This window comes from Macaca mulatta, chromosome 10 (genome assembly GCF_049350105.2).
Source record: "Macaca mulatta isolate MMU2019108-1 chromosome 10, T2T-MMU8v2.0, whole genome shotgun sequence".
NCBI classification, from domain to species: Eukaryota; Metazoa; Chordata; class Mammalia; order Primates; family Cercopithecidae; genus Macaca; species Macaca mulatta.
This window is the reverse complement of record NC_133415.1, coordinates 103,483,318-103,508,827: the sequence shown is the minus strand read 5'-3', so window position 1 is coordinate 103,508,827 and position 25,510 is coordinate 103,483,318. Positions and strand designations below refer to the sequence as shown.

Sequence of the window (25,510 nt, the reverse complement as noted above, 5' to 3'; positions counted from 1 at the left end):
AAGATGTTGGTCAGGTTGAGTTCTTGTCTGGAGGATCTGGGGACAAATCCTCTTCCAAGGTCATTCAGTTCCATGGGGCCATAGGACTGAGGTCCCCATTTCCTTGCTAGCTGTCACTGGGGGGCTCCTTTCAGCTTCTAGAGGCCTCCCGTATTCCCCACCATGTGGCCACCTTCATCTCCAAAGCCTGCAATGGAAAATCTCTCTCACGCTGAATCCCTCTCATACTTTGGACCTCCTTGGCCAGTAAGAGCCAGTATTATAGGAGGCTGAGGCAGGAGAATCGCCTGAACCCGGGAGGCGGAGGTTGCAGTGAGCCGAGATCATGCCACTGCACTCCAGTCTAGGCCACAGAGCGAGAGTCAGTCTCAAAAAAAAAAAAAAAAAAAAAGCCAGTCCTATTTGAGGGCTCTCTAATTAGGTCCGGCCCACCCAGGCTAATCCCCCTTTTGTCATATACGGTAACCATGGCAGTCAGATCATAATATTCCCAGGTTCTGCCCACAATCAAAGGGGTGGAACCTGTGAATATTATGGGCTTAGAGAAGTAGAGTGTCTTTGGGATCATCTTAATATGCCACTCACAGGGACTGGGGAAGGTCTTCGGTGCTGATAATAACAATAGCAATAGCAATAGTGATATTAGTACTTCTTTTCTTTTGCTTAGAACTTTGTGGATTACAGACTCATTCTACATCTGTAATCCTGCAGGAGGCTGTGATGGACTGAATGGGTCATTCTGAAATTCATATGTTGAGGTTGGACATGGTGGCTCACACCTGTAATCCCAACACTTTGGGAGGCCAAAGTGGGCAAATTGCTTAAGCCCATGAGTTCAAGATCAACCTGAGCAACTTGGTGAAATCTCTTCTCTACTAAAAGTACAAAAAGTTAGCCGGGTGTGGTGGTGCATGCCTGTGGTCCCAGCTACTCAGGAGGCTGAGATGGGAGGATTGTTTGAGCCCGGGATGTAGAGGTTGCAGTGAGCAGAGATTGTGCCACTGCACTGCAGCTTGGCAACACTGTGTGAGACACTATCTCAAAAAAAAAAAAAAAAAAATTCCTATGTTGAACCCAAACCCCCATGTACTGTGATTAGGAGGTGGGGCCTTTGGGAGGTGAATAGATCTCGAAGGTGGAGGCCTCGTGAATGGAATTAATGGGGTTAGTGCTTTTTTTCTTTTTTTTTTTTTTGAGATGGAGTCTCGCTCTGTCACCCAGGCTGGAGTGCAGTGGCCGGATCTCAGCTCACCGCAAGCTCCGCCTCCCGGGTTTATGCCATTCTCCTGCCTCAGCCTCCCGAGTAGCTGGGACTACAGGCGCCTGCCACCTCGCCCGGCTAATTTTTTGTATTTTTTAGTAGAGACGGGGTTTCACCGTCTCAGCCAGGATGGTCTCGATCTCCTGACCTCGTGATCCGCCCGTCTCGGCCTCCCAAAGTGCTGGGATTACAGGTTTGAGCCACCATGCCCGGCCAACTAGTGCTCTTATAGCAGAGGTTCCAGAGTGTTCTCTTGCCTCTTCCCTCCAAGTGGGGATGAAATGAGAGGACCATAGTCTGCAACCTGGAAGAGGGCCTTCACCAGAACCTGACTATGCTGTCATCCTGATCTCCAACTCCTTGCCTCCAGAACCATGAGAAATAACCCCCAACCCCCACCCACCGGCTTATGGTTCTCTGTTACACACAGACTGCAGGCTGTAACATATGTGCCTGTATCCCCATTTCACCCATGGGGCGAGTACAGCTCAGACAGGAGACTGCCTAGCTAGCCTGGCTGGGCCTGGAGCCCAGATCTTTTGACCCCAGGCCAGGGCTTTTGGCGCCCAGAGCATCCCCTGCCCCCACTGGAAGCCTCAAACCTCATTACCATCTTTGGAAGGGGGCAAAGTATCTGCTTCCAGCCAGCCTAGCCCTCGGGGAGCACTTCCCTGTAAACTCACCCCATTGGGTCATCCAAATGGCTTTTACAGGAATTGCCTGTGGGCGAGCAACCTCACCTCATTAAGCAGGAAAAGCAATAAAGCCCAAGGGCTGCAGAATCAGGATAGCTCCTGGGCAGGAAGCGCCCAGTCCCTGGGAGTGGGGGGCACAGGCAGGCTGGGCCAGGCTTGGCTGTATGGCCAAGACCAAGGGTCCATGCTCTCCAGAGGGGAAAGTGTCAGGACTGTCACCATTGTCCCACCTCTGAGTGTGCCAGGCATCCTTCCTGGGGGCCTATATATATATATATATATATATATATATATTTTTTTTTTTTTTTTTTTTCAGTCGGCTTGCTCTGTAGCCAGGCTGGAGTGCAGTGGCATGATCTCAGCCCACTGCAACCTCTACCTCCTGGGTTCGAGCGATTCTCCTGCTTCAGCCTCCTGAGTAGCTGGGATTACAGGCACCCACCACCACACCTGGCTAATTTTTGTATTTTTAGTAGAGACGGGGTTTTGCCATGTTGGCCAGGCTCGTCTCCAACTCCTAACCTCAGGTGATTTGCCCACCTCGGCCTCCCAAAGTGCTGGGATTATAGGCATGAGCCACCGTGCCCTGCCCCTGATTCAATAACATCATATCCTTATAAGAAGAGGGAAGACCTGTGAAGACAGAGACACTGGGAAGTACCATGGGACAACAGAAGCAGAGACTGGCATCATGCAGTTACAAGACCAGAAATGTCAAGGATTGGTGGCCATCACGGGGAGCTCAGAAGAGGCAAGGAAGGATTCTTTCCTAGATCCTTTAGAGCAGGAGTCCCCAGCCCCTGGGCCATGGACTTGTACTCGTCCATGGCCTCTTAGGAACTGGGCCACAGAGCAGGAGGTTAGCAGCAGGCAGGTGAGCGAAGCTTCATCTGTATTTAGAACCACTCCCCATCGCTTGCATTACCTCCTGTCAGATCAGTGGAGGCATTCGATTCTCAAAGGAGCACAAACCCTGTTATGAGCTATGCATGCGAGGGATCTTGGCTGCATGCTCCTTATGAGAATCTAATGCCTGATCATCTATCACTGTCTCCCATCACCCCCAGATGGGAACGTCTAGTTGCAGGAAAACAAGCTTAGGCTCCCACTGATTCCACATTAGGGAATGTGAGTTGTATAATTATTTAATTATATATTACAATGTAGTAGTAGAAATAAAGGGCACAATGAGTGTAATGCACTTGAATCACCCCAAAACCACCCACCCAACCCCCACCCTGGTCGGTGGAAAAATTGTCTTCCACAAAACTTGTCCCTGGTGCCAAAAAGGTTGGGGACCGCTGCTTTAGAGGGAGCATGGCCCTGCCAACACCTTGATTTAGACTTCTAACCTCCAGAACTCGAAGACAATAAGTTTCCCTTGTTTTAAGCCACCCAGTTTGTAGCATTTTTTTTTTTTTTTTTTTTTTTACAACAGCCCCAGGAAACCATAGAGTACTCTGAATTATTTATTTATTTATTTATTTATTTATTTATTTATTTATTGAGATGGAGTTTTGCTATTGTCACCCAGGCTGGAGTGCAGTGGCATAATCTCAGCTCACTGTAACCTCTGCCTTCCAGGTTCAGGCAATTCTCCTGCCTCAGCCTCCAGAGTAGCTGGGATTACAGATGCCCACCACCACGCCCAGCTAATTTTTATATTTTTAGTAGAGATGGGGGTTTCTCCATGTTAGTGAGACTGGTCTAAAACTCCTGACCTCAGGTGATCCACCCGCCTTAGCCTCCCAAAGTGCTGGGATTACAGGTGTGAGCCACAGTACCCGGCCACTACCCTGGATTTTAACCTTAGCAGCACAAAGTGGTAAGATAAGCTATACATTGTATTTTGTGTTTTCCTTTTAATAAAGAGAAAAAGAGCAAGTCCTCGCAATTGAAAGTGACTGTAAGATAATGCAGTGGCTTCCTATGTATAGATGAGGACCTGGAGGCTCAAAGAGGATAAGTGACTTGTCCAAGATCACATAGTGAGAATGAGGCAAAGGCTAGACTTGAACTTGTGTTGACTCCATGGCCTCTGCTCACCTCTGTGTCAGTGTGTGGTTGTGTATCTCACAGGTTATTGGCATGTCTGTAAAGAGTCCCAAAATCCTAGTCCCTAGATGTCACTTTTCTTTTTTTCCTTTTGAGATGGAGTTTTGCTCTTGTCGCCCAGGCTGGAGTACAGTGGTGTGATCTCACCTCCGCCTCCCCAGTTCAAGTGATTCTCCTGCCTCAGCCTCCCAAGTAGCTGGGATTACAGGCGCCCACCACGATGCCCGGCTAATTTTTGTATTTTTAGTAGAGACAGGGTTTTGCCATGTTGGCCAAGCTGGTCTCAAACTCCTGACCTCAGGTGATCTGCCTGCCTCAGCCTCCCAAAGTGTTGATTACAGGCGTGAGTCACTGCACCCGGTCCCCTTTTCTTTTTCACATGAGCTCAAAACTTAGTACTATCCTTTTCCTTATGGGAACTACCTATGCTAGCCACATTTCCTGTAATGTGAGCCCCTGTGAAGCAAGCCTTCTTTCCCTGGTGATCTTCATTACAAAATTGGAGATGCATTCCCAACAAAATCATCTCCCAGTAGACCCAAGTAAGAATGTTTGGCAAAGTAGAAATTAATTAATAAACAACTTGTAGCACACAAACTCTAGTGTCTGCCTGGAATGTTTTGCAACACTTTTGGAAATTCTAGAATTACAATCCCAGCACAAGCTGTTTATTTCAGGCTGTTAGGCCACATACATATCTCACATGCTTGAGAATCTACTGACTCCACTCTGAGCATCAGGAATGGAGCCCCTCTTCCTTTTGTGTGGGCATTTATAGTGGCTAGTAGAGCAGGGTTGCAATACCTGGGAAGACCAGGAGGGGTCTGCTTCCAACAGGAAATGGATTTAAAGCTGAAGGTTCTTGAAATTCAGGGCTTTGGGTTCTAGAAAATAAGTCTGTTCCTTTGGGAGGAAATCCACTGTCCTCAGGATGTAGGTTTAACCATCTGATTCACTTAGTCCCAGGTCAGACATGGTGGCTCCCACCTGTAATTCCAGCACTTCAGGAGGCCCAGGAGGGTGAATCACTTGAGCTCAGGAGTTTGAGACCAGACTGGGCAACATCGCAGCAAAACCCTATCTCTAACCAAAAATACAAAAATCTTCTGGCATGGTGGTGCACACCTATGGTCCCAGCTACTCAGGAGGCTGAGGCAGGAGGATCATTAGAGCCCAGGAAGTTGAGGTTGCAGTGAGCTGTGACCGCACCACTGCACTCCAGCCTGGGCGACATAGTGAGACCCTGTCTATAAATAAATACATAAATACATGAAGTTGCTCAGTCCTGGGAATGGAACAAAGATGTGAAAGAAAATCTGACTTTTCCTGCCTCCCTACCTAGACACGATCCTGCCCCAGGGAGGCACTTCAGCTGGGGTCAGAGTGCCTGGGACAGTCTCCCTCTCCAATCGGCACCAGGATGAAAAAGAAACTGCATATTTCACTGTCAAAAGAAAAACTAGAACAGCATGCCGGCTTGATGTGTCTCTTGTAAATTGTTTACCTCTGGAGGACCAGATGGCTCATCTCTTGTTGAACCCTTGACCACTTCCCGTGCTGTTAACAGCCTCCACTAGCAAACAGACCCGGCTCCACTGGCTCACGTGGCTGTGCGGGAGTCCCAAGGCCGGCTGGCCTGTGGGGAGTTGCGGGCATTCCAGAGGGCTGACTCAGCAGTCCTGGGCTCTGGATGCTTGAGGAAATGCAAGACAGGAAGGATCTAGGTTGGGCAAATGGTCAGGTGTGGCAGGGATGGACAGCAGCTGGAGGGAGCAGGGATGGGCTTGAACTGCCCATGCCTACAGTGTTCCCAGTGCCCTTAGGCTATGGCCCTAGCATCTCACCCACCTACAGAGTCCTTCTAACGTAGTCCCCATTCACCTCACCCGCTCACCTCTTACCACTCAGATGCCTTGGAATGTCAGCGTTTCCCCTGGCCCCACCTCACCCTGGCTACGTGTTGGGTGGAGTGGGAGAGGCCGCATCTCCCGCTGCTGCCTTACAGGCCTGTGGAGGATCCACAGACACAGGATGGATTACGAACAGGCTTTGTCCTGACTATGATAAGATCTGACTGTGGTTTTTTTTTTTTGAGGGGTAGAACGGGACACAACGGTGCTCTTGCCTTCCTGGGCAGTGGGCAGCGAGCTTTTGGCCGTCCCTGCCTGGGTTCCATCCTTAGACACCACAGAGCAAGGCCTCTCTGGAGCTGTGTGCTGGAATTTTTTTTGTAAACTACTTTATAATAAGAAATAGGGGCAGGGCGCGGTGGCTCATGCCCGTAATCCCAGCACTTTGGCAGGCTGAGGCAGGCGGATTGCCTGAGGTCAGGAGTTCGAGACCAGTCTGGTCAACATGGTGAAACCCTGTCTCTACTAAAAATACAAAAAAATTAGCTGGGCTTGGTGGCGTGTACTTGTAATCCTAGCTACTCGGGAGGCTGAGGCAGGGGAATTGCTTGAACCATGGAGGTGGAGGTTGCAATGAGCCGATATTGCGCCCCTGCGCTCCAGCCTGGGTGACGAGAGAAACTTCGTCTCAAAACAAAAAAAAAAAAAAAAAAAAGGGCTGGGTGGCTGGGTGCCGTGGCTCACACCTGGAATCCTAACACTTAGGGAGGTTGAGGTTGAGGATCGCTTGAGCCCAGGAGTTTGACAGTAGTCTGGGCAACATGGTGACACCCCATCTCTACAAAAAAAAAAAAAAAAAAAAAAGAAGAAAGAAAAAAAAAGCAAACAAAAAAACCAAAACAGAAATTAGCTGGGCATGGTGGCACATGCCTGTAGTCCCAGCTACTCAGGAGACTGAGGTGGGAGGATTGCTTGAGCTCAGGAGGCAGAGGTAGCAATGAGCCAAGATTGTACCACTGCACTCCAGCCTGATGATAGGGCCAGATCTTGCCAAAAAAAAAAAAAAAAAAAAAAAAAAGAAGAAAAGAAGAGAAAGATGTACCAATCCAGGTCATAAAAAGTATTACATGTTTATATTAAACAAATTAATGCATTTAACATGTATGCATGTTCTCCTTGAGCAACTAAAGTGGTAATTTGTTTCTGTGCACAAGAAAAGGCTAGAATTAATATATCTATTTTAGCCGTTATAAAATACTATGTTTTTAGTGTCAAAAATGTGCCTTAAGAATTTTTGGTTGGGGTCAGGTGCAGTGGCTCATGCCTGTCATCCCAGCGCTTTGGGAGGCTGCAGTGGGAGGATTACATGAAGCCAGGAGTTCCAAACCAGCCTGGGCAATATAGTGACAAACTAATGGACTTTTAAATTTTTTGTTTATTTTAAAATTTTTTTTACAGATGTGGTCTCACTCTGTTGCCCAGGCTGGAGTGCAGTGGCACGATCCTAGCTCACTGCAACCTTGAACTCCTGGGCTCAAGAAATCCTGCTGCCTTAGCCTCCCAAGTAGCTGGGACTACAAGCACGTACCACCATGCCCAGGTAATTTGTAAAAATTTAGTTTTAATTAAAAAATTTTACTTATGAGTGACCATGGCCCAGGACATAGCCTCAGGGGCTCCTGAGAATATGTGCCCAATTTTTTTTTTACTTCTCTCTATGTTGCCCAGGCTGGTCTCAAACTCCTGGCTTTAAGCGGTCTTCCCACCTCGGCCTCCCAAAGTGGTGGGATTTGGCCAGACATGGTGGCTCACGGATGTAATCCCCGCACTTTGGGAGGCCACGGCGGGAGGATCACTTGAGGTCAGGAGTTTTAGACCAGCCTGACCAAGATGGTGAAACCCCAACTCTACTAAAAAAAAAAAATACAAAAATTAGCCAGGTGTAGTGGTGCGCACTTGTAGTCCCAGCTACTCAGGAGGCTGAGGTGAGAGAATCACTTGAGCCTGGAGGCAAACGTTGCAGTGAGCCAAGATCCGGCCACTGCACTTCTGCCTGGCGGACAGAGCGAGACTCCATCTCAAAAAAAAAAAAAAAAAAAAAAAAAAAAATGCTGAGATTACAGGCTTGAGCCGCTGCATCCAGAGCTGATGGACATTTTACTTTTCTTTTTGGGTTTTTTTTTTTTTGAGACGGAGTTTCGCTCTTGTTGCCCAGTCTAGAGTGCAATGGCACAGTCTCGGCTCACCACAACTTCCGCCTCCCAGGTTCAAGCGATTCTCCTGCCTCAGCCTCCTGAGTAGCTGGGATTACAGGCATGTGCCACCACGGCTGGCTAATTTTGCATTTTTAGTAGAGATGGGATTTCTCCATGTTGGTCAGGCTGGTCTCAAACTCCTGACCTCAGGTGATCTGCCCACTTTGGCCTCCCAAAGTGCTGGGATTACAGGCATGAGCCACCGAGCCTGGCCTCTGATGGATTTTTTTTTTTTTTTTTTTTAATCACTGTGGTATTCATGTGGGGCACAGGGTAAGGGGGAGGCAGGGATTAGTCCTGGTGAGTAGGGGTGGAGGTGGGAAGGAGGGGACAAATTCAGGGTGTTTCTGAGGAGCAGTGGAATATCTTGACCAAGGCCTTCCTCAGGCGGAGATGGAGCCATGCCCTGGGGGACTTTGCAGCCTGGCTGGGAAGACAAGCTTCTCCCCCAGGGAATTAGATACCAGTGGTTAACAGATTAGCAACTTAATCTTAGAGACTGAGAAAGCAGTTTCCAAACTCTAAAACACAGAAGGAAAACCCGTGACAGATTTGGCCACATAAGTATTTGAAGCTTGTGTCTCTCTCTCACTCACTCTCTCTCTCTCCCCCGCCCCTTTCTCTCTCTCTCTCACTCACACACACACAGAACAATATAAGATTAAAAGGTGAGGGGCTGGGAGAAAACTGAGAAAGGATGGTCATCTGGGATTTATCAGCCGCTCCCAGGAATCAAGAAGAAGAAGGCAGATAACTGGACAAAGGAATAGGAACTGGTAATTCCCAGAAGAGGAGATTGGGAAGCCGGTAAACCTAAGGAAATATACTTAGTCTCATTAGGAATCAGGAAAATGCAAAGTAAACAAAGGCCCACCCCTAAGAGTAGTAGCCGAATGTAAAGGAGGGAAGTGGGAGCAGGAGGAGCCTCTCCTTGGAATGGGGAGGAGCCGGCCAGGCTCTGCGGAAGCAGAAGGGGGTGGGTGTACTACTGCGATGGCACAAACACACGTCCACGGGCTCTCCAGGGGGCCCCACCCTCACCCCCCAGACCGTTTCTAGGAGTAGTGGCTGAGCAGGACCCAGTGGAGGCCACCGCCCTGCATTGCGAGGGTTAAGTAAGATGCTGAAGGTCAAGCATGAGGTCCGGCCGGGCACTTCCAGTGGCTCTGTCTCGGCCAGGCCAGTGGCCATGCTGAACTGGGAGCAAGGAGAGTGGGAGATAAAACCCTCAGTTTCAGTTGTTTAGCGTGGGAAACGCTAAGCTGATCTGTGTACCACAGCTCCTGGGTGGGGAAGAGAAGGGGAGGGAGCCTGTGGCCTGGAGGTGGCTGGAGACAGATTCCCAGGAGGGCTGGGAGGGGTCAAGGGCAGGGTCATGCTCTCCTACTTCCCTGGGCACCGAGCATCTTGGCCTGCAGGGGCCCTTCCAATAAGAAATAGGGCCGGGTGTGGTGGCTCACGCCTGTAGTCCCTGCTACTCACGAGGCTGAGGTGGGAGGACCGCTTCAGCCCAGAGCTGGAGGCTGCAGTGAGCTATGATCACACCACTGCACCCCGGCCTGGGCCACATAGAGAGACCCTGTCTCTAAACTAATTAAAACCAAATTAGCCGGGTGCAGTCACGAACCTGTAGTCCCAGCTACTCAGGATGGCTTGAACCCAGGAGGTCAAGACTGCAGTGAGCTGTGACCCCACCACTGCACTCCAGTCTGGATGATAGAGTGAGACCCTGTCTCTCACAAAAAAAAAACCGGAGAAGTGAGCTGGGGGCGGTGGCTCATATCTGTAATCCCAGCACTTTGGGAGGCCAAGGCAGGCAGATCACCTGAGGTCAGGAGTTTAAGACCAGCCTGACGAACATGAAGAAACTCCGTCTCTACTAAAAATACAAAAAATTAGCCAAGCATGGTGGTGCATGCCTGTAATCCCAGCTACTCAGGAGGTTGAGGCAGGAAAATCGCTTTAACCCAGGAGGCAGAGGTTGCAGTGAGCCGAGATCGCGCCACTGCACTCCAGCCTGGGCAACAAGAGCAAAACTCTGACTCAAAAAAAAAAAAAAAAAAAAAAGGAGAAGTGCATATTACAACTTGGTGTAACAATGAATACATTACTATTATATAATAACACATTTTCTTTGACCTAAAGAATCATTTTTTGTCTTCTGATCCTAGAAGTAATTCACATGTTCGTGGGCCCATGCATGGCCTGTGCGTCTTATGGAGAGGTCACTCCAAAAAGGAACCTCAGGGTTCTCCCAGGCAGCGGCAGGCCTGGAAGTCTGTCTTTGTTTTTTTGACTGTTTTGTAGAGGGAAGCTGCTCTGCCGTCCAGCCCTGTGGAGGGGAGCAGGGTTTTGTCCCTGAGATGACAGAGGGTTGGGGGCAGTTCACTCCAGTGACCAGTGGTTGGCCGAGGTGCGCTTCGGAGTTCAACCCACCTGGGTTTGAATCTACACCCTCCCCACGTGGAGCTGAGCCTGACCAGTGCGTGTGTTCATCACACTCAGGCATTTTTCGTTTGTTTATTTTCGGATGGAAAGGGGAGATAGCCCTTCCCCCGGTCTCTCCTCCCGGGCAGCCGTGCCGCAAGGCCAGGGTTGCAATGAAGGCAGGTCTCAGGCAGGTCTCGGCTCTGCTCTGGCAAAGGGGCCCCAAAGGTCTGAGGAATCCAGCCAGCTCCTCCAAGCTCATGTCCTTGGTCTCAGACCTACAGGCTTTGTCCACATCCTAGGCTGGTGACAGCATGTGTGTGTGTCACGGCTGGAGTGGCAGAGGCCCTGTGGGAGCTGCAGATCCAGGCCCCCTCCGTAGGTGTCAGGCTGTGTTATGCCAGAGTCCCACACCTGTTCGTGTGAGGGGAAGGTGCCTGTGCAATACTGTAGCCAACCAAATACCACAGTGTCTTCAATACTACTCATCTTGCCCATGGAAAATTATGCCTAAGCCACCATATGGGTCAATGAATGCTCCAGCCCAGATCCAAAGAGATGCCTTTAGCCCAGGGACGTGTGACAGTGTCTGGAGATGTGCCAGGCTGTCACGGGCTGTGCTCCTGGTGTGGGGACACTGCTGAACACACAGGACAGCCTCCACAGCAAAGCATTACATGCCAAGGTCCAGGGACCCTCCCATAACCAATTCCAGAGCGAGGGCTTCTGATTGGAGAGCCTCACACTGCATATCCCTTCGTCACTCATGGGCCCCAGGTCAGGCATACACCCACCTGCACCACACTGCCTATACACAAGCACTTTACCTGTGTTGTATTTATTTATTTTTGGCTCACTGTGTTGCCCAAACTGGCCTCAAATTCCTGGGCTCAGCCTCCCAGGTAGCTGGGACTACAGGTGAGTGCCACTGCACCTGGCTTTTTTTTTTTTTTGAGACGGAGTCTCGCTCTGTCACCCAGGCTGGAGTGCAGTGGCCGGATCTCAGCTCACTGCAAGCTCCGCCTCCCGGGTTCACGCCATTCTCCTGCCTCAGCCTCCCGAGTAGCTGGGACTACAGGCGCCTGCCACCTCGCCCGGCTAAGTTTTTGTATTTTTAGTAGAGACGGGGTTTCACTGTGTTACCCAGGATGGTCTCGATCTCCTGACCTCGTGATCCGCCCGTCTCGGCCTCCCAAAGTGTGCACCTGGCTTTTTATGCAGGCATTTTAGGTGAGTCATTGGAGGCACAATGCTACCAACTTGCCACTTCAGGTGGCTCCATCTCGATGAGCCTCAGTCTCCTTGTCTATACAATGGTAACAGTGCCCCACACCAGGGGAGCTGTGGGGGTGAGTGACAGGCTGTGTGTCCAGCCCAGTGTCCAGGATTTAGAAAGAGGGGGTCTGTTCAGTGGGGGCAGAGCACAGGCTCGAGGCCAGACTTCCTGGGTACCAGGAATTCAGTGAGTGAATTCTTTGAGCAATGCCTGGCACTGCACAAGTCCTGTGGCCGTGTTGGGTACCACTGGCATTATTGCTGTTTTCAGGATTTGTTTGTGTGTGTGTGTTGGAGTCTCGCTCTGTCACCCAGGCTGGAGTGCAGTGGTACGATCTTGGCTCACCGCAACCTCTGCCTCCTGGGTTCAAGCAATTCTCCTGTCTCAGCTTCCCGAGTAGCTGAGATTACAGGCATGCGCCACCACGCCTGGCTAATTTCTGTGTTTTTAGTAGAGATCCGGTTTCAACATGTTGACCAGGCTGGTCTCAAACTCCTGACCTCAAGTTATCCATCCACCTCGGCCTCTCAAAGTGCTGGGATTACAGGCATGAGCCACCACACTCAGCCTGTTTCCGGTTTTTGATAGTCAAACAAAGTTGCTGGGCCTGGAACAGCGACCAGGTCACCTCACTCCCTCAGTGTCAGGGGTCTGTCTGCAGTCCCCAATTGCTCTCACCTCATCTCAGTCCCTCCTGCCTGTCCTCATCCTTATCACTGCTCCTACAGCTGGAGACCAGGGTGGGGTGCATTTGAGATGGGATCCCCAAGTCAGCCTGTGCTTCTTGGAGGCCCAGCTTCCCCCACTCCCTCCCACAACCCTCCCACGACCCTCCCACGGCCCCATCTTTATCTTCCTTCACCCCCTACGCCCCATGCTCTCTTCCCCAGCCTGGGCAGGCCCCAGCTGCCTTCCCACCTGGCGCCCCGATACACAGCCACCCCCACAGTGGCCTCAAGAGGCTTCTCTCCCAAAGAGAGACTTTGTCTTCAAGGTGACCCCTGCCTGACCCCTAACATGGCTGGTGGGAGTGGTGATGGGGCAGTGATGGGGCCATTTGAATTAAAACACCCTCTGGATAATTCACAGAAATTCATGAGTCATCTTTATCTGGGGAAACGCCAGTGGAGTGGGCTGGGACCCAGGGCTGCAGACTGACAGACAGAGGGAAGCGGCCTCCCTGGACGCCGGTCCTCACTCCCGTGCCTGCTGTTGACTGGTCTGCGGGCAGGAGGCGTCCCTTTGCCTGCAGTCCTGGGACAGTGGACAGCAGGGGACACTGGGCCTTCCCAAGGAGTTGCTTGTTCTTCTCCTAAATCAGAAATCAGGGCACTCATCGTCTGTCTGTCCATCAGGCCGCTGTCCTCTGCACAGAGACACCTGGGTGTCCCCGCCTGGCTCCAGGTGGTTCTGGAGGATGGCAGAGCCAGGACCATGGGCTGCCGTGAGGGTGGTTCCAACCTGCTCTATTTAAACCAAGGGTCCTTTAAATTTGCCTCTTTTCATTTAAATACACTCTTTAAAAACAAGCAGGCCGGGCATGGTGGCTCACACCATGTGGATCGCTTGAGGCCAGGAGTTTGAGACCAGCCTGGGCGACATAGCAAGACCCATCTCTATAAAATATATCTCTATATATATATTTACATTTTCTTTCTTTCTTTCCTTTTTTTTTTTTTTTTTTTTGAGACAAAATCTTACTTTGTTGCCCAGGCTGGAGTGCCATGGTGTGATCTCAGCTCACTGCAACCTCTACCTCCTGGGTTCAAGCGATTATCCTGCTTCAGCCTCCTGAGTAGCCGGGATTACAGGAGCCCGCCACCACACCCGGCTAATTTTTGTATTTTTAGTAGAGACAGGGTTTCACCATGTTGGCCAGGCTAATCTCGAACTCCTGACCTCAGGTGTTCCACCCGCCTCAGCCTCCCAAAGTGCTGGGATTACAGGCATGAGCCCATAATTACAGGCGTGTGCCTGGCCCCAAAATTTTTTTTAAAAAGACAGAAAAACTCCCTGCCCCCAGGAGCTAAGATTCTTGAGAAGGATACTTGATTAACTGATGAATGAGACAGTCAGAACCGTGAGTTCTTTGAAGGATACGGGTGAGGGGCAAGGCCACATTAGCCAAGGGGGTCAGCGAGGACCTCTCTGAGGAGGTGGCCTTGGTGGTGACGCCTGCAGGCTGGGAGAGAGTGATATGGAAGTCCTGGGGGAAGGGAGGGGTGTGCCAGGCAGAAGGCACAGCCAGGGCAAAGGCTGGAGGGGGGCTCCGGCTGAGGCCCGTGCTTTGGCAGGGAGGAGGAGTTTGGGTCCTTCTGGCTCTTCCAGTCGCCTTTGGGTGGTCCAGGCAAGTTGTGTGACCATACTGGGCTTAGTCTTGCCATCGGTAAAATGAACGAGTTGGACTCTTGGACTCCACACTTTCTCGGGCCCCCTCTGGTACAGGCAAACTGGTTCCCAGAGAAGCCTCCTCGGGCGCCCGTCTGTCTTCTGTGTAAACTCACATTCCTCTTCCTGGGCTATTTTGCCATTTCCTTTCATGCGAAACCAAATGAGCTATTTTGGAAACTCCTATAAGCAAACTAAGCCCTGGCTGGCATTTGAGTGGATAAAAAAGAGCCCTAAGTGAGGGACTCAGGCATAAAAGCCACCCAGCCCCGAAAGCCCATGACGTTAAATTTAGATGTTTTACCTCTAAATGAGGTGAAATTGCAGGTTCCCTCTGGCTGGCAGTGGGGAGGAGACGCAGGGCAGCTTCGGCCAGCAGTGAGCAGGACAGATTTAGCGGGAGTGGGCTCTGCTTCCTCCAGCCACACCTTGGGGACGGAGGTCCAGGACAGTCCCCAGTGTCTGGGAGCATCTGGCATCCTCTCCCCGCATGCACCAGCCAGGTCTGAACGGCATCAGTTCTAAGTGCCAGGCCAGAGCGAGGCAGCGAGGGACACGGAGTGGAAGAGGCTGTCCTGTCTGCCACCAAAGGTTTGGGAACTGCATGACTCTGTGCCTCCCTGCTCTGCCCTGGGGCCCAGCAGGGTCTCTGCCCTGTCTCTCATGCCTGCAGAGTGCTGGTTACCCAGGGCTGCCCTAAGCCCCCCGAGCGTCCCTCCTCTCTTCCCGATGCCTCCCCAGGGACCTCCTAGACCTGCCCACAATCCGGTAGCTAAAGGGTTAATGCCAGCCCCAGCAGGCGTGGTGACATATGGTGGGAGGGGACAGGGTCTTCAAGACCCTGCTCCAGCACCCAGCCTCCACTTGCTGCTGTGCGAGTGCTTAAATATCAGGAATGTCACCCTTAGTCGCAGGTGACAAACTGGACCTGTCAGAAACTGTCCGCTGAAGGCTCCTGAGATTCTGGGTCTCAGCCTGGCCATCCCATCCCCAATCAGCGAGGGGGAGATCTGTCTCTTTTACCACAAGAAACACAGCTTGGCTGGACTCCAGGTCAACGTCATGGATCAGCCCCACTAGGCCCAGCCGGGAGGGGGCGCAGCTGAGCTGCCTGGGAACCGTCACTGTCCGCTGGCCCCAAGGGGCCCACAGGGGCTGGGGCTGCAACACCCTGAAGCCAATAGAGGTTGGGCTTGATTTTTCTCGGCCACCATCCAGGGCTACCTTTCTAGCTTGGCAGGTCCCCCTCCCAATCCTATTTCCATCCTGGGGCCTCTTCCCTCCTGGAGGAGGTCTGGCTCCTGGGAGCAGGGCGTGTCCTCAGCAGAGCTCCGGGAGCAAGCGCAGCCTAGTCCTGAGGCCAGGCTTTGGAGTCCACGCGCCCAGGTCCACCTCCAGCTCTGGCACTTCCTACCTGTGTGACCTCGGAGGACTCATTTCTGTCCTCTCTGAGCCTCGGTTTCCTTCTTTTCTTCCTTTCCTTTTTCTTTTCCTTCTTTTCTTCCTTCCTTTCTTTCTTTTGAGACAGGGTCTCACTCTGTCAGCCAGGCTGGAGTGCAGTGGTGCAGTCTCAGCTCACTGCAGCCTCGACTTGCCGGGAAGTCTCCAGTGATCCTCCCACCTCAGCCTCCCGCAGTAGCTGGGACTACAGGTGCACGCCACCACACCTGGGTAATTTTTAATTTTTTGTAGGGACCAGCTCTCATTAGGAGACCCAGGCTGGTCTGGAACTCCGGGGCTCCAGTGATCCGCCCACCTCAGCCTCTCAAAGTGCTGGAATTACAGGCATGAGTCGCCATGCCTGGCATGAGCCTCGGTTTCCTTATCTGCAAAATGGGGGATAATAATAGTACTTGTCTCATATGGTGTTGGAGAATGAAATGACAATTTTAAGTCCTTAGAGCAGGTAGCAAGCAGTGCTAGCTACCCAAGGGTCAGAGGCAGGGCCACCCATCATCCTCAACAGCTGCTGCAGCTTTTGTAAATAAAGTTTTACTGAAACACAGCCATGACATAATTCATTTACATAATGTCTGCAGCTGGTTTTGCTCTAAAATGCTAGAACTGAGTAGTTGTGACAAAAACTGTATGGCCTGAAAAACCAAAAATATGTACTATGTGGCTTTTTATTTGTTTGTTTTTGAGATGGAGTCTTGCTCTGTTGTCCAGGCTGGAGTGCAGTGGCTTTATCTTGGCTCACTGCAACCTCTGTCTCCCGGATTCAAGCGATTCTCCTGCCTCAGCCTCCAGAGTAGCTGGGACTACAGGCGTGTGCCACCACGCACAGCTAGTTTTTGTGTTTTTAGTAGAGTTTCACCATGTTGGCCAGGCTGATCTCGAATTCTTGACCTCAGGTGATCCACCCACCTCAGCCTCCCAAAGTACTGGGATTAAAGGTGTGAGCCACTGCGCCCAGCCTTTCTGTCTGGCTTTTTACAGAAAACATTTGTTCATCTTTGCCTTAGAGTCCAGCACATAGTGATTATTATTATTATTACTGTTACTATTCCAGCACCCTCCTCTCGGGTTGCACAGCCTGGTGAAGTAGGGGAAGCAGCGTCAACCTTTCCTTCATTGTTTTCTGGTTCAATAAAGATGTGTTATCAATCTTCCATGCACCTGCTCCCTGCCCGCAGGGAGCTCCCTGTCTAGGATGGGGAGATAGACAAGTCACCATTCACAGTCCACTCTAACAGAGGAAGTCAGGGGCGTCCAGAGGAAACACCAGACACAGCTAGGAGTGGGGAGGTGTCCAGGAAGGCTTCCTGGGGGAGGGGACACGTGGGCTGAAAGATGAGGAGGGTTTAGCCAGGAAGCCAATCCATGTGGCGATGGCACGTGGAAGAAGGAAGAGCCAGACTTCAGTTTGAAAAATGTGTGTCCTGGTCAGGCATGGTGGCTCATGGCTATAATCCCAGCACTTTGGGGAGTTGAGGTGGGTGGATCGCTTGAGCTCAGGAGTTCAAGAACAGCCTGGACAACATGGCGAAACTGTCTCTACAATAAATACAAAAATTAGCTGGGTGTGGTGTGCCTGTAGTCCCAGCTACTTGAAAGACTGACGTGGGAGGATGGCTTGAGCCCAGCAGGTGGAGGTTGCAGTGAGCTGAGATCATGCCAGTGCACTCCAGTCTGGGCAACAGAGCCAGACCCTGTCTGAAAAAAAAAAAAGAAAGAAAGAAAGAAAAGGAAATAAAGAAAGAAATATGTGTGTCCCTGAGTTGCCTCTCACCTCTCAGAGCCTTTCTTTCCTCATAAGAAAAATGGGGCCACTGAACCTCATAGTGCTGTGAGTGATGAGTCTGCTGTCAGGTTCTGCAGGTCTGCTCCGAGCCTTAGTTTCCCTCCTTTGTCCTCCTCTCTCTCACACTGAGCAGAAGGACCTGGGGCTTGTTTTGAGCATTGCATGGGGAGGAACTGCTTAGCAATTGTCCTTCTTTCTGACCTTGAAGTGGAGTGACTGAGGTGAAGCTCCAGGAATGGCCCAGAAGGCCTCTGATGGGGAGGTCCAGAGGGAAGGGCTGGGGAGACCCCTTTCAGCTCCAGTCCTCAGGCTGACTCCAGAGCACGTCCCAACTACACACCTTGGGGAATCGCTCCCTACTCCGTCCTTATTCTCTTGCCTGGCTTGGCTGGGGGGATCAAGCAGTTTGAGCAGCTTCTCAGGCCCTGCATAGGTGCTGATAGGGGCAATAGCAGTGAGGAGCTCCTAAATGTTTAACAAGCAGCAGACAGAAACTCTAACTTGTAGAACTTGCCACTTTCTGTGGTGTAAATACTCTTACTGTGGCTGATTTCAAACCACCAACATGATGTCAACAGGCTCACAAAATTCCTGAACATTTAACAATGGACTCTTTTTTGTTTTTTGTTTGTTTGTTTGTTTTGTTTTTTGAGTTAGAGTCTTGTTCTGTTACCCAGGCTGGAGTGCAGTGGCATGACCTCAGCTCACTGCAACCTCCACCTCCCAAGTTCAAGCGATTCTCCTGCCTCAGTCTCCTGAGTAGCTGGGACTACAGGTACCTGCCACCACCCCCAGCTAATTTTTTGTATTTTAGTAGACGAAGTTTCACCATGTAGCCCAGGCTGGTCTTGAACTCCTGAGCACAGGAAATCTGCTTGCTTTGGCCTCCCAAAGTGCTAGGATTACAGGTGTGAGCCACTGTGCCTGGCCCAGTTGACTCTTGTGAGCTGGTACAAGCTGGCTCAGCACAGCACAGCACAGGAGGGGACTGTGGGGGATCTCTTTATGGGGGGCAGTTGCAAGGCCCCAGTGCAAGGCACTCCTGACCACAGGTAAGACAAGCTCTGACATCGGGCATCCTCGGGTTCTAAACCCAGTGCTCAGGTGCCCTGCTGGGGCCCCTGGGCTAGTCTCATCACTTCTCTGAGCCTCAGTTTCCTCATCTATGGAATTAGGTCATCAAAAGCTCCTGCTCTTAAGAGGGTTGTGTGGATTTCATAATTTACATAAAGCATTTAGTGCAGGGCCAGCTTAGTAATGAGTAATGAGCATTTGATGAATGATGCCTCAACTTCCCCATCTGTACACAACGCTGCTAGTCATGGGTTCATAGCTGTTCATGGATTCGTAGCCACTCATGGGGCACCAGGCTTGCCACACAGCGAGTGGTCAGCAAATGCTTGCTACCTTCCTCCATCAGGGCTAGAAGCCGCTCACTTCTCACTTGGCTCTCCCTGAGTCACCTGGCTCATCTGGCTCACCTGGCTCGCCTGCAGGGCTGGGGTCTTAGCCAATTGCACAGAGAGAGCCAGCCCTTCTGACGTGTCTCTTGCACACTGTGGGCTCTCAGGACGTGCTCTCCTTGGTCCTTCCAGCAGTCTCCATGGGAGGTCCTTTCTGAATTCCCATTTTACTGTTGTGATCACTGAGGCCCAGAGCCTGAGTGGCACAGCTGGGATTTGAACCCAGATCCACTTTCTTTGTTGCCAAGCTTTCCTGTGTCCAGCACATGTGGGGCTGTGGGGTGGGGGATATATGGGAGGAGGCCTGTGGAGGCTGCACAGATCTGCCAGGAGATGCACTAGTAGATGCTGCGCAGATGTGGCTCGATAGAGGAAGTTTTTCCAGGCAGAGGCCCCCAAGTGAGCAGAGGTGTGGCAGGGTGGACTTGGCCCCTGGGGGAAAGAGATGTTGGAACATGGGGGTCTCATCGTGCAGGAAGATGAGGGCCTAGGTGGACTGGAGCTTTTTCATAGGTTTTGTCTGGGCAGTGGGGTCCCTGGAATCCTTGGATTGACACCACCCTGGCAAAGGAGCAAAGTATGAAACCATAGCAGCTGAGATTTAGGTTAGATATGAAGGAGAACTTTCCAGTTGCCCGTGCTAGAAGATGCTGACCTACATTCCCAAGGGATAGGGTGAAATTTTCCCAATCTAGAGATGGTTTGGAAAGAAGAGAAGATGGCCAGGGCTCGGGGTTGACCCCATTGCAGGGCGGGTTGGAGCCGGGGCAATGGATCGGGGTGGAAGCAGCTTTGATGCCAGCAGCTTGGCTTCCTGTGAATTGGGCTTTTCCACCCGCTTCTCAAAGCCCTCCCATGGCTCCCAGTCACCCTTGCCCCATTGTAAGGCCAAGCCCCTCCTTGGGGCTACCAAGGCCCCTCGGGACCCGAGCCCTGCCGGCCTCTCTGACCTCATCTTTAGCCCCCTGAGCTTCTTGCTGCTTCTGGATGACACCAAGGCCCCTCATGCGTCCTGGCCTTTGCTCAGGCTGTTCCCTCGGCCTTGGACACCCTTCCCCTTCACCCCACCCCAGCCTTCCTCCTCAGCTCTTGGGCGCCTCTTCACAGCTGGGTCAGATGCCCTCTGGGGACCCCCATCACTCCAACACAGACTCTGTATCATGACTGTTCGGCCCTTGAGGATGGGGGGACTTGGCCTGCCTTGCAGAGTTCACCTGTGTTAGGTGCTCAGGGAGGGCTGGAGGAGGGAGAGGAGTGTCTGTGGGGGTGAGAGGGCTGTGTTCAGGAGGTGCCGTCCTCCTGCTCTGGGAGGCAGCATTACCCGGCATTAGGGTACCTGAGCACAGAGTGCAGAGTACAGACACCTGGGTTCGAATTCTGTTCCCATCACTGTCCCCCATCAGGTCCCCTACCCTTATGGGACCTCAGCTTGCTGACCTGTAAGCCGGGCACAGTACCAGCCCCCACAACACTCTGGGGCCATCGTGAGGTCTGTAGGTGGTGGTGGAAGGTGGCTGACCTGCGGACAGCACTCGCCGGATGATGGTGCCAGGCTGACTCTCCTGTCCTCTCCTTGCAGGTGACCGCCATGTCAGTGAGGTTGCGGTTCCTGTCCCCTGGGGACACAGGGGCTGTGGGGCTCGTGGGCCGGAGCGCCTCCTTCGCAGGCTTCAGCAGCGCACAGAGCCGGAGGATTGCGTAAGTTCCGCCCGTGTCCTGTGTCGGGGTGCAGGGGCGGGGCTTGTTAATGGGCAAGGGCAGGGACATCCTCCTCCTGCTGCCAGAGACCCGAAGGCTCACTCTCAGGCTGGCTTGCAGAGAGAGAGAGAGATTGAGAGAGAGAGAGAGAGAGAGAGAAAGAGAGAGAGATTGAGAGAAAGAGAGTATCTTGGTGTTGGGATAAACCTATCATTTCCTTGAGACCTGAATGGTTATCATTTCAAATGCTCCAGAAGTTGATCTGCATGAGCTTAGCAGGTCCACTTGGCAGATAAAAAAAAATTGAGGCTCTGGCTAGGCACAGTGACTCACGCCTATAATCCCAGCACTTTGGGAGGCGGAGACAGGAGGATCACTTGAGCTCAGGAACTTGAGACCAGCCTGGGGAACATAGCACAACCCCATCTCTACAAACATTTTTTTGAAAAACCAAAAAATCAGGTTGGGTGCGGTGGCTCATGCCTGTAACCCCGGCACTTTGGGAGTCCGAGGCAGGCGGATCACTTGAGGTCAGAAGTTTGAGACCACCCTGGCCAATATGGTGAAGCCCCGTTTCTACTAAAAATGCAAAAATTAGTTGGGTGTGGTGGCACGTGCCTGTAATCCCAGCTACTTGGAAAGCTGAGGTGGGAGGATCACTTGAACCTGGGAGGCGGAGGTTGCAGTGAACCGAGATCGCACCACCGCACTCCAGCCTGGGTGACAGAGCAAGATGCCATCTCAAAAAAACCCACAAAAACACCAAAAAAGAAAAACCAAGAAACCAGAGGCTCAGATAGGTGGAGCCACTGACCCAAGGTCACAGAGCAAAACTGGCGCAGGGTTGCATCTCCTAAGGGCGGGGTTGGGAAGGAATGTTCTTCCTGTCTGAAAGACTAGGCAATGGGGCCACCTCTTCTGGCTCTGTGACCTGGGGCAAGTGACCTCACCTCACCAGCCTTGTTGTCTTCATCTGAACAGTGGGAATTGTGGGTGCGCCCTGTTCCTGGGGCTGTCGGGAAGGAACCACGAGGGAGGCAGGGCCAGCAACCAACGTGGCCGGTGCCGTGGGGGGTTATCAGATGAGGGAGCAGGCTTGGCACAGATGGGCCTGGGGGGCAGCACTGACCCTATGGCCGAGTTCCCGGGGTTGCTGGCTGGACCAGGCCCTGCCTGCTGCCCCGTCCTGTGTCACCTCCCGCTTTAGGTACTAAGTCCCTGGGCAGAAGGTTGTTTCTGCTCCCGGAGGCCACAGCCTGATAAGCTCAGGCCTGCTGCCCCCTGGCTCCAGGGCCTCATGCCAGGCACTGTGCAAGCCCTCAGGGAACCGTTTACGAGTGGGCAGGACTGGGGACTGGGGCAGTTTTCCGATATCCTGAGGGGGCCAAACCTCTGTCTGTCTGAGCCAGTGGGGTGGACGGGTGGGGGTCCCCAGCCAGAGCAGAGTGCAGAACCCAGTAGGTCAGTGAGTCAGTCAACAACCAAATCCCACCATGCTCTTCCCCTACTTGAAACCCTGCAGATTCCCATACTGCTTAGAATAAACCCAGTGCCCTCCTGGCCTAGAGGCCCCTGGGACCTGGCCCCAGCAGCTTGCCTCTCTCCCCTCCCAGCCTCAGGGCCTCAGCACACACGTGCCCTCCTCCTGCAGTTCCCGCCCCACTCCTCCAGTTTCTGCTGAATCACCTGCAGGCATTGACTTACTGCTAGGTTCTGGGGGAGGACCCTCGATCCCCAGACCAGGCCAGGTCCCTCCTGTGTGTGCTCCCTAAGCTGTTTCCCAGGGGCGTTTGCTGCTGGGATAGGACCTCACCTCCACCCTGCCGAGGTCAGCCCACCCAGCTCACTAACCTTTCCCTGGGGCCTCCCTTCCCATGGGTGCCAGGACCCCAGGGTTAAGATACTGGAGTGTCCCAGCTGAAAGCACCTTAGGAATCCCGGTTCACGCAGCAGATATTCATGGAGCACCTACTCAGGCCCTGTTCTGGGCTTTATCAGAGGCCCTCACTTTCTTGTAGGGGTCTGTAATCAAGGCTGGGAAGGTCAGCTGTGCAGATTACCTGGCTAGGGGGCCATCCAGCCCAGCTGACCCTCTCCAAGCTGTGTGCCCCAGAGTGAGGCTGGTCCACTGAAGCACTATAGGGACCCCTGTGTGGTCTGGAAGGAGGGGTAGGGTCTGCAGACCCTGTAGCCAAGGGCAGCTTCAAGAGCAGGCAGCCTGCGCTCTGTACGGTAATTGAAGGCTCTGCCGTTGTGCTCTAGAAAGTTTTTTTTGTGGGTCTCACTCTGTCGCCCAGGTTGTAGTGCAGTGGTGCAATTCGCTACAGCCTTGACCTTCTTGATTCAAGCGATCCTCCCACCCCAGTCTCTCAAATTTTTTTTTTTTTTTTTCTTGAGATAGTTTCTCTCTGTCGCCCAGGCTGGAGTGCAATGGCGCAATCTTGGCTCACTGCAACCTCTGCCTCCCAGGTTCAAGTGATTCTCCTGCCTCAGCCTCCTGAGTAGCTGGAGGACTACACACCACCACGCCTGGCTAATTTTTGTATTTTTTTTTTCTTTTGAGACAGAGTCCCGCTCTGTTGCCCAGGCTGGAGTGCAGTGGCATGATCTCGGCTCACTACAACCTCCGCCTCCTGGGTTCAAGCAATTCTCCTGTCTCAGACTCCTGAGTAGCTGGGATTACAGGTGCACGCAGAGACAGGCTTCTACCGTATTGGTCAGGCTGGTCTTGAACTCCTGACCTCAGGTGATCCACCTGCCTTGGCCTCCCAAAATGCTGGGATTATAGATGTGAGCCACCACGCCTGGCCTAATTTTTGTATTTTTAGTAGAGACTAGGTTTCACCATGTTGGCTAGTCTGGTCTGGAACTCCTGACCTCAGGTGATCCGCCCACCTCAGCCTCTCAAAGTGCTGGGATTACAGGTGTCAGCCACTGTGCCCGGCCCCAAGTAGAAATTCTTAATAAATTTTTTTTTTTGAGACAGTCTTGCTCTGTCGCCCAGGCATGCAGTGGTGCAATCTAGGCTCACTGCAACCTCCACCTCCCAGGTTCAAGCGATTCTCCTGCCTCAGCCTCCTGAGTAGCTGGGACTACAGGCGTGGGCCACCACACCGGCTAATTTTTTTTTTTTTTGAGACGGAGTCTCTCTGTCACCCAGGCTGGAGTGCAGTGGCCGGATCTCAGCTCACTGCAAGCTCCGCCTCCCGGGTTCACGCCATTCTCCTGCTTCAGCCTCCTGAGTAGCTGGGACTACAGGCGCCCGCCACCTCGCCCGGCTAGTTTTTTGTATTTTTTAGTAGAGACAGGGTTTCACCGTGTTAGCCAGGATAGTCTTGATCTCCCGACCTCGTGATCCACCCGTCTCGGCCTCCCAAAGTGCTGGGATTACAAGCTTGAGCCACCGCACCCGGCCAATTTTTTTTTTTTTTAAAACAGAGTTTTGCTTTTGTTGCCCAGGCTGGAGTGCAATGGTGCAATCTCAGCCCTCTGCAATCTCCACTTCCTGGGTTCAAGTGATTCTCCTGCCTCAGCCTCCCGAGTAGCTGGGATCACAGGCATATGCCACCACACCCGGCTAATTTTGTATTTTTAGTAGAGACAGGGTTTCACCATGTTGGCCAGGCTGGTCTCGAACTCCTGATCCCCGGTGATCCACCTTCCTTGGCCTCCCAAAGTGCTGGGATTACAGGCATGAGCCACTGCACCCAGCCCAAAATTCTTAATAAATTTTGAATAAAGAGCCTTGCATTTTTATTTCGCACTAGACTCCACAAATTTCACAACTGGCCCTGCCTGCAGCTCTCCTCCTGCCAGGCCTGTGGGGGCCTCTGAATGTCCTGCATCCATGGGACATGTCCCCTCAGGCCCTAGAGGGGAGCTCTGCCCAGAGAGTGCCCCCACGGTGGGCCCCTGCCTCTTCTTGGCCCCATCCTGGATGCCTGGGATCAGCTCTTTGGGAGGAAGGAGGACAAAGGTGATCCATCGCCTTGACACCAGGGCTCGCTGGCTGTCAGCAAGGGTCCCATGGTGTCTAAGTCCTAGTATAGGAAAGACAGCCCTGATGGCTCTAAGTATCCCGGACCCCTCCTGTCCCCCACCTGATTGTCAGGGATTCCAGAGGATGCTGGGCCTGGGCTGGTTCAGAGGTCCCTGGGCAGTCCCCACCTGGCCTCAGCCTCTGTGGCCCCCTTGTGTGAGGGCAAGGAAGAAGCTGCCCACGCCAACGGGGAAGCGGTGCATCTATTTTTAACTTCCTATCTCCATCGAGCTCCCTGGGGTCTGGACCCTTGGAGCCAGGGCTGGAGCATGATTGGGTTTCAGACCCCACCTTCTGGCCTTGTTCCCCGGTAACCCGAGCAGGCGGAAGTGCAGCCACACTGTCCAGGCAGACAACCTGGCAGGAGGGTGGGGCTCTGTGTGGAGAGGGTGGGCTGATGCCCCTCTGTGCCCACCCCCACCTGGACCCCCACCCGGCACCTCGAAACCCGTTTCACTATAGACAGGGCTTTTTATTCCACAGTCAGATGGCTCACTTGGGGAAGTAACCTGGTGGGGAAATTTTATACTAAGATGTGAATGATTGACATAATAAGGCCATTTCCCAAGAGCGGGACCTGGGGGGTGGGAGGATAGAGAGATAAGAGGATAAACAGAGAGGATGAAGCAGGAGAGGACCAGGCCCTGACACTGTCCCATTCTGCCCCAGTTGACAGGCATGGCTGCCCTTCCCCCTTTCCTGCCCCTCCTCAGCCAGGTCTCCCTCCCCCAGGCGGTCAGGCAGGTACTCCCTGAGCCAGGAGCCACTGGGACATCCTCCTCAGCTTGGGAATTCCCCTGTTGGGATGCTAAGGAGTGTGGGTGTGAAAACGAAATAACAGCCATGAATTTACAAGGAG

The 25,510-nt window shown here is 52.5% G+C and overlaps 1 protein-coding gene across 10 annotated transcripts in view; it reads left to right on the top strand.

Moving 5' to 3' along the window:
* The window catches only part of RIPOR3 (RIPOR family member 3), a 105,191-nt gene that overhangs the window by 39,740 nt on the left and 39,941 nt on the right, over positions 1-25,510 (top strand). For 7 of the 10 annotated variants that reach the window (XR_013400050.1, XR_013400051.1, XM_077951985.1 and 4 more), the window contains one exon: positions 20,494-20,612. Coding sequence is in view for 8 of the 10 variants with exons in the window: in XM_077951985.1 (XP_077808111.1) it covers positions 20,494-20,612 (119 nt within the window). In the remaining 2 variants the exon portion in view is untranslated. Of the gene's footprint in view, positions 1-7,319; positions 7,462-20,493; positions 20,613-25,510 lie in introns of all 10 variants that reach the window. The other 3 variants (XM_077951987.1, XM_077951988.1, XM_077951986.1) reach the window with 1 other exon arrangement.